Here is an 8,067-nt window from a genome sequence, read left to right as displayed (position 1 = left end):
TAGCTTAGGAAGAGAAGTTCCTTGGACTGTGACTTTCCTTTTTCTTGGAACTGTTTAAACTTGCTCTGGACTGAAAACCCAGACAAACACCGGCAGCAGCTCACACCTGTGGCCCACCAAGCTCTGGGACGCTGCATTCCAGCACCAAAGGGACTTAGAAGAGACCAGGTGAGCCAACTACAACCCACAAAAAGGACTTTCTGAATTTGCCATCTCTTCAGCACTGTCAGAGGTTTTATTTAACATTATTCATTTTTCATGCTTGTGAATACTTTACTTGTGAAATAAACTGGGGTTTTTTTCACTTTTCTCAAGGGAATTCTTTTCCTGAACTAGTAGGGGGAGGGGCTGCTTGAACTTGCTTTCTAGAGGGACACCTTTTGGAGATTTCCTCCCAAAATTTGCCCTAAACCAGCACAAAGAGCCATAATGAAAATTTCACCAGTGGCATAATTTCCTGATGGCAAATCTTGTGACAGAAGCTTGACCTTGTTCTCCATGAGAGGTTCTGGAAAACAGCAGACAGGAGAAGATTCCTGGAAAACTGAAACAGCTTTCCAGAAGTGAAATGAAAATGAAAGAAAACAACCCAAGATATTTTCCTCTATTTATTTCTATGCTCTCCTTTTCCATGTTGCATCCCAGTAATTCCAGATGCACAGCACCTCCAAGATCGGTGACTAAGTGATTTTTAGACACTCTAAAATACCATCAGCCATACACAGTTTTCCTTCCCCTGTTTTTACTGGAAAGCAACACTGGAGATGTAAGTGCAGTGCTCGGGTCGGGTAGGAATCCTACCCCAAGGGAAGGTGGCCCGACAGTGTCTGACCCTCAGCAAGGACAATGCACAGCAGCGAGCCAGGGGATTGCTGTGCCAGTGTGCAGGAGTCGGGGCTCTGCATCTGGGCTCAGCGCTGGAAGGTTCCCGTGTTTCGACAGACGGAGGAGCTGTCCCCGGGGCGCGTGGGGCTCGAACGTGGGGCTCGTGGGGCGAGCGGGGAACGGACATGGGGACAAACGGCCCCGGTGCTTCAGTTGCAGTCCCGCTGCGGCAGCGGCATCAGCGGCAGCAGCGGCAGCAGAAGCAGATATTCCACAACACTCTCTCTCTTTCTTTCTCTCTCTCTCCCTTTCCCTCTGTCGGGCACCCTTCTCTTGGGGTCCCTTGCCCGGTGTCCCTCTCCTCTCCCCGCCTCCCTCTCCCCTGCCGGGCCGGGCCATGCACCCGGCCCGCCCCTGGCCCCAGGCGGGGTTGCCCCATGCCCGGCCCCAGCTGTCCCGCCGCGGTCTCGCCTCCGCCCGGCTCTGGCCATACTGGCGGTGGCGCTGCTGGGCGGAAATCAGTGCCTGGGGCTGGGGCGGCATCGCCGCCCTTTGCGTCCGCCTGGCCCGAGCCCAGCCCCGGACCCGACGCAGCCTCCAGTCCCGACCCCGGCCCCGGCCCCGGCCCCGGCCCCTCCCGGGGCCCGCGGAGCACACACGCGGCGCTGCCGCTCCTGCCGCCTCCGCTGTGGCTTCCCCGGCGCGAGCTTTGCCGCTCGGCAGCGTGGCCGCCGGCCCCGAGCCGCCAGGGCCCGGGGCGGGTGAGGGGCGCTTGGGGCCGGTTGCTGGCCCCGGGCCAAGCACTGACAGCCGCGTCCCGCCCGCAGGGATGGCGCAGGAGGCCCTGCAGGAGCAGTACTGGCTGGGATCGCTGCTGGGGCATGGCGGCTTCGGCAGTGTCTTCGCGGCCACGCGGCTCTCGGACGGCGCCCAGGTGAGCGGCGAGGCCGGCGGCGGGCGCATGAGGAGGGGGCGGAGTAGGAGGAGGAGTAGAAGGTTGGGGCGCGGCGGGACGGGCAGCGAGCTCAGCTTGCTATTCTCCCTCGCTCACAGGTGGCCATCAAACGCGTGCCGCGGGATCGCATCCAGCACTGGGGCGAGCTGGTGAGTGAGCGGGGCCAGCAGCAACAGCCGGGCCGTGCCGGGCGGCGAGGAGCCGGGGCCCGGCACGGTGCGAGCCGCCGTGAGCCCTGCGGGGAGAGCCGGCGTGGGCTGAGCGGGGTGTGCAGAGCATCCCGGGCTGGCTGAGGGCTTCCCTAGGCCTGGCACGGCATCGGCCCCACTGACGGCACTGCGCTCCTCACGCAGCCCGACAGCGCCAGCGCCCCGCTGGAGATCGTGCTGCTGGACAATGTGTCCCGTGGCTGTTCCGGTGTCATTCAGCTCCTGGAGTGGCTTGAGCTCCCCGACAGCTTCCTGCTGGTGCTGGAGCATCCGGAGCGGTGCCAGGAGCTCTCAGGTGTCCTGGCGGAGCGGGGCTTCCTGCCGGAGGAGGAGGCGCGGGCACTGTTCCGTCAGGGGCTGGAGGCCATGCGGCACTGCACTAGCTGCGGGGTCCTGCACCGGGACATCAAGCCTAAGAACATTCTGCTCGACCTGGCCAGCGGGCAGCTGAAACTCATCGACTTGGCTGTGGCGCCTTCCTCCAAGACACAGTCTACACCCAGTTTGCAGGTGAGCCCTCGCAGGGGATGCTCCTGGGCATCTCGTGGCCCAGCCTGGGTGCAGCACTGGGGCTTCCCCCTATTGCAGCTGGGATGGGATTGATGCTGGAGCCGAGTTGATTTGGGTGGGGTGTGAGGGGGCCCAGCTCCCAGCCCTGCCGACGACAGCCTTCAGCACCCACTGTGGCCTGGGCTGGGGCTGGAGCTGGGGCAGCCAGCCCAACAAAAACCCCCATGGGGGCAGCAGAGAGGGGGGTCTGACCCCATGCCCCGGATGGTTTGGTGTGCAGGCGAGGAAGGGCTGGACTGCTCCACTCCCTTTGTTCGCCTTGGCTTATTAACATTTTTGGGGGCCATGCAGGTGGAGAGGAGAGTGGGTTTTCTCCACTACTGGGTGGGTTTTTCCTTTGTGTGTCATGGTTGGGCCTTCCCAGGGATTCTGCTGCCCTCTTCCAGCACCAGTGGCTTCTTTTCTAGCCCCGAGTTTGTGCACAAGTCCCAAGTGCTGGCGAGAGGGCAGCGCTCACCCCGTGTGCCTCTGGGGCAGCCCCCACATGCCCAGGGATGCTGGGGCCAGGCTCTGGGAGCAGCAGCACCCCCCTGCTGAGCTGTGTGTGTGTTCCAAGGAACCCTGTCCTACAGCCCACCAGATTGGATCCAGCTCCAATGCTACCACAGCGAGGCAGCCACAATCTGGTCCCTGGGCCTCCTGCTGTGCCAACTGGTCATGGGGAAGCACCCGTTCAGGAGGGCCCAGGAGATCATCCGGGGGCGGATCTTGTTCCCACGTGTTATGGTTTTGGCCTGGCAAAGCCAGAGCCCCCATGAGTACACCTTCTCCCCGGTGTCTGCTGTGAGATGTGACCAGGAATAAGCAAAGTAGGCTCCAACTTAAACATAAAGAAAAGTTTATTAACTAAGCTACACACAAACAATTACTAAACTACACACAAAAGAAAAAAAAAGAAAACATGAGGAAAATGAAAACCTCACCAAAAAACACTCTCCCCCTCCTCCCCCCTAAATTCCCAATACAATACATCCTCCAAAATCACCAGTTCTGGGTCCAACACCACCCTTTAGATTGCTCAAACTTTCAGTTCCTCAAGAGGAGAGGGAGTCCTTCCATGTGTCGTGGTGGCCTTTTCCGTCCTTGTTCCGGTGCTCTCACCACTGAACAGGGATCAGGACTGCCTCCAGGGTTGTCTTTTTAAGGATGCTTTGTCCAGTTCCAGAAAAGCACAGTATGTCACCTTCTCACCTCTGGGACATCTATCCCCCCCATATTTTATATACCCCCTGGGGCCGAGGGGTACCCACACTGAATCTTCTTTGGCACTGGGACATTTCTCCCCCTGGACTCAGTCTCTGTATCACACGGAAACATGGCTCTGTCCATGGCTACACGAAAGAGTCCAGCATAACATGCCACTCCATCTTCTCCATTCTTTCAACATCTCTCACTCTCTCTCTCTCTCTGGTCCAGACCTCCATCACTCGTTCATTTCCTTTGTCCTCCTCCACTCTTATCACTCATCTAGGAAGGGTTAATGTTCTGTAAGGTTTTCATTGTCCAAAAAGGATTAAAAACTCCTCCAGGCGGCTGGACTCCTGGCTGCACCACCCCCATCTCCTCAGCCGGGCTGCCTGCTGCCAGCACATATTTACTGAGTTTCGAGATAACGACACAGGCTGCACTCTCTCTCTCTGTCTCTCTGTCTCCAAGGGGGGAAGGGGGGGGGGGGGAAATGGCTGCCCAATTTCTCTTGGGGCTCCTCCACCCTTCCATCCTCCAAGGCCTCCTCACCTCCCATCTCTGTCCTACCACATGGCCCAGGCCTACCACATGGCTGACCCTCCCTCGCCCAGCAGCAGCGGCTGGACGGGGGAAGGGAGATCCGACCTCCGTCCCTCAAAGTCCCAAGAGAGCCTCCCAGGGCCGAAGCTCTGCTTTTTACCCCTGTCTGTTCTCGGAGATGTGTCCAAAATCCCACTGGCTACACCAGGTGCCAATATCAAAATCCAAGCACCCATTGGTTTGACCACAACATCCCAGAATTCCCACTTCTTCCTGGTCAAACCACCACACCACGATGGCTCTCTCGAGGTGGATCCTCATCTCTGGGCACAGGGGCAATACCAGTGCTGGGGGCCAGCAGCGGGCTCATGGGCATCCCGCTCTGGCAGCTGCCGAGGAGGTGGCACATGTCCTGCTCTCCTGTTGTCCTCCAAACAGAGCATCCATGGGGAAGTTTAGGCCTCGCTCTGGGCACACCCAGCATGACCTGGGCATGGGAACAGGGGGGCAACTTCTCCAACTGACTGGTGATTTCTGGTTCCTCTTCCCAGAGTGCCAGAGTATCATTAAGAGGTGTTTGTCCATGCAACCCTCGGACAGGCCATCCTTAGAAGAGCTTTTCTGTCATCCTTGGGTGCAGGGTGTTCCTCTGCCCTAGAAGATGGGAGAGATCCACGTGCACAGTTGGATCCAGGGCCCTGGCAGGTACCAGCTCCACGCATTTCTTGGCAATGAGTGGCAAAGCAAACCAGGCTGGTTTTGTCCTGCCTGTAGCTCTGAGCAGGGGTCAGCAGAAGGGAACACGCAGCTCTTGGGCTGGAGCTGAGCTGGAGAGATGGTGTGGCAAGCACTGGTGGCCACCATCCCCCCTGGTTTTGTTTATCTGGTTCATGGATGGCTGGGGCCCTGGGCAGAGCCTGGTCTGGCCCCAGAGAAGGAGAAGGAGCCCCTGGAGAAGCTGTTCCAAGTGGGGCTGATGCTGGAGACACCAAGGACAACCTCAAGGATGACAATCTCTTCCTTGGCCTGGCCAGCTGAAGATGATGGACTTGGATTCTGGCACCTTCTTCAAAGCCAGGCTCCATGCGTGACAGTTTCTCGGCTGTTTAGGTGACCTGGAAAGGCCCGGGGTGGCCTTGGACAGCCCGCGCTTCAAAGGACGAGAAGAGGCTTCAGATCTTTTCTTGGTCTCGGTGTTTATTAATTGTTTATCTAAAAGATTTTCTCTTGGCCCAACAGAGGTCTGCACAGCAGCCAGCCATGAGCACACTGAGAGCCCCCGGGGCGGTCACCTATCTTTATACTCGAAATTACGTATACAATATTTATAATTTTTCCCCAATACCTTTTACCCTTATTAACCGGTGCACTTTTAGTAATAACCAATCCCAAAGTGCCAACATCACCACAGAAGATGGAGGCCAAGAAGAAGAAGAAGAAGAAGGACAGGACACGCCCCAATTCCTCCATCCTACTTCTTTAGACCCCCCTGTACAGAAATCTTAAACCCTGTGTTTCACACTAATTAACTTATCCCTTCACCATTCACCCCAGTGAAATCCTCCCATCCTCATACAGGTGTCGTCTCCTGTGTAGGATCAAAGTCCAGCCACCAGACACTTCTGGCAACATTCCAGGACTCCCTAGCCCCCCAAGGGTGATCTCGGTCACTCTGCACATCATTCCTGAGGTGCTGAGATCCCACACATGCTCAGTTTGCAGGTGAGTCTACAGCCAGGGGGATGCTCCCAGATCTGGGCCTGGCACAGCCGGGCACCAAAGGTTCTCCCTTTCTTGAGGCAGATGCAATGAATTCTTCAGTCGGCTGCCCAGCTGCTTTTTGACTCTGGGCAGCTCCTGAGGGCTGGATGTGCCATGGCCAGCTGCAGGCTGGGCACATGTCCTGACTTTTTGCTCTGTGCCAAAGGCAGCAGGGATGGGCAGCTCTGGGCACAGCTCTGGGCACAGCCAGCATGGCCTGGGCACCGCAGGCCTTGGCACAAGGGGACAGGAGCCCTCAGCTGACGGGCGGTTTCTGCTTTCTCTCCTTGCAGCTGGGCTCTGCGGGTGCTGAGGCTGCTCTGGGCTCTGCCAGGGCTCTGCTGGGCTCAGCCCTGGGCCCAGCTGGGCTGGCTCTGCCCTCACATTGCTCTGACAGCTCTGCATCAGATGAGCCCGTTGCGAGCACAGTGCTTGAGCTTTGTGCTTTGGCAGGTGAGTGAGACTCTGCTGCAGGCCCAGAGATTGCAGCTGGGGACACACATCCAACTGGCAAGGACCCAAACTCTCCACAGTCCCAGATGAACGCCTGGATCTGCACAGGGTGTTTTGTCTGTCCCACTCTTCCTTCTTTATTGACTGGAATTGTGCAATTGCACTTTCTTCCTCCTCTAAAAGTGCCACGAGTGGGCCAAAGCTGGCGAGTGGGCCGTGCTCCTGAGGCAGTGCAGTCTGGAGCTGGTGGATGGAGAATTGCCCTTCTGCACTGCCAAACCAGAGCAAAAAGCTGTAAGTGGGACTTTGTGTCTCTAAGAAATCCCTGACAGTTTCAAAGGGAATGTGCAGCTCATTTCCAGGCTGACAAGGAAGGTCATCTTGTAAAGGATTTGGGCTTTGACAGAGTTTCCATTCCCAGTCCTGCTTGGAGCTGGAAAGGCAAAAAGCAATTTCCTCTTGCTTTGACCACAAATTCAAATAACAATATTGGAAACAATCCCCAGAAACTTTTTAAAAAGACTGCTGAGGTCAGTAAGATGGATCCATGCCATCAGCACATTTACAAAGTAAATTACTAAGTTCTCTTTCAAAAGATCAGTTATCTCTTAATTCAAAGTTAGAGAAGATTTTTCACTGCATACTTGGGTTTTGTTTTTATCTTTCACATTTTATATAGTTTTTTCTTACTTTTTCCTTTATTTTTTCTTTCAATAGAAAACCTCTCCTACAAAAGGAATGTCCTTTGCTCCTGGTTCCCGTGTGGAGCAGCTCCCTTCCTGCTGGCTGAGCTGCTCAGGCAGAGCCCGGCAGCTCCTGGCCCTGCAGGGCTGAGGCTTTTCCCCGTTGCTGGGCACAGACTGATGGAGCAGCACTGCTGAACTCGGGCACACAGAGGGACCAGCAGCAGCTGCCTTTGACCACCTGAGGCTCCAAGGCCCAAACTCTGAGCAGCCAGGGCTGGAAGAGACTGGCAGGATCTGATCCCTGACTCTGGGCCAGGGCTGCACAAATGTCCCCACAGCAGCAGCACCAGCAGATGGAGCTGACTTTGAGCACAGCCCCTGCCCCTCTTCCCTCCCGTGTGCAGCGGTATCACAGCAGCCTGAGGCACCTGGGAGCCCCCAGTGCCAGCAGGGACTGGAGATGGCAGCCCTGGGCTCCTGGAGACTGAGCAAGGAATGGAGCTGGGCACTCCCTGTGCATGGGGAGCTTCCAGATGGAAAAGGCTGCTGTGCCCAGGCAGCTCCAAGGGCACAGAAAGGAGGCTCTGGAGCACTGGATCTGTGCCAGTGCCACAGTCCTGGGCAGCAGCCAGCGAGCCCTGGGGGAACAGAGGACACAGCAAGAGGGACAGAACCAGGCAAGGGCAGAGACTGGAGAGAGCCAGGCCTGGGACCAGGAGCAGCTGCTCCATTGCACTCTTGGAGAAAGCTCTTGGCTGGTTCAAAGCGCTGAAAGGCGTGAAGGGCAGAGAGGAGGCCACAGCAAACAATGCTCCTGTTTGCACAGCCTCCCCTCTCTGTGTCTCAGAAGGAATTGCATGGACTGTGTTCTTCTCTCTGA

The 8,067-nt window shown here is 57.0% G+C and overlaps 1 protein-coding gene across 1 annotated transcript; it reads left to right on the top strand.

Annotated features, from left to right (window-relative positions):
• Positions 1–1,010: 1,010 nt before the first annotated feature.
• Positions 1,011–4,945, top strand: LOC134433848 (serine/threonine-protein kinase pim-1-like). Its single transcript, XM_063182550.1, is given in 7 exon segments — positions 1,011–1,043; positions 1,592–1,759; positions 1,879–1,929; positions 2,134–2,449; positions 2,452–2,499; positions 3,116–3,277; positions 4,824–4,945. Coding segments are annotated over 7 exon segments (900 nt in total).
• Positions 4,946–8,067: the final 3,122 nt, after the last annotated feature.

The sequence above is a fragment of the Melospiza melodia genome, unplaced genomic scaffold (assembly GCF_035770615.1).
Source record: "Melospiza melodia melodia isolate bMelMel2 unplaced genomic scaffold, bMelMel2.pri scaffold_28, whole genome shotgun sequence".
NCBI lineage: Eukaryota > Metazoa > Chordata > Aves > Passeriformes > Passerellidae > Melospiza > Melospiza melodia.
The sequence above is the reverse complement of the archived record's forward strand: the minus strand, read 5'-3'. Positions and strand labels throughout refer to the sequence as shown.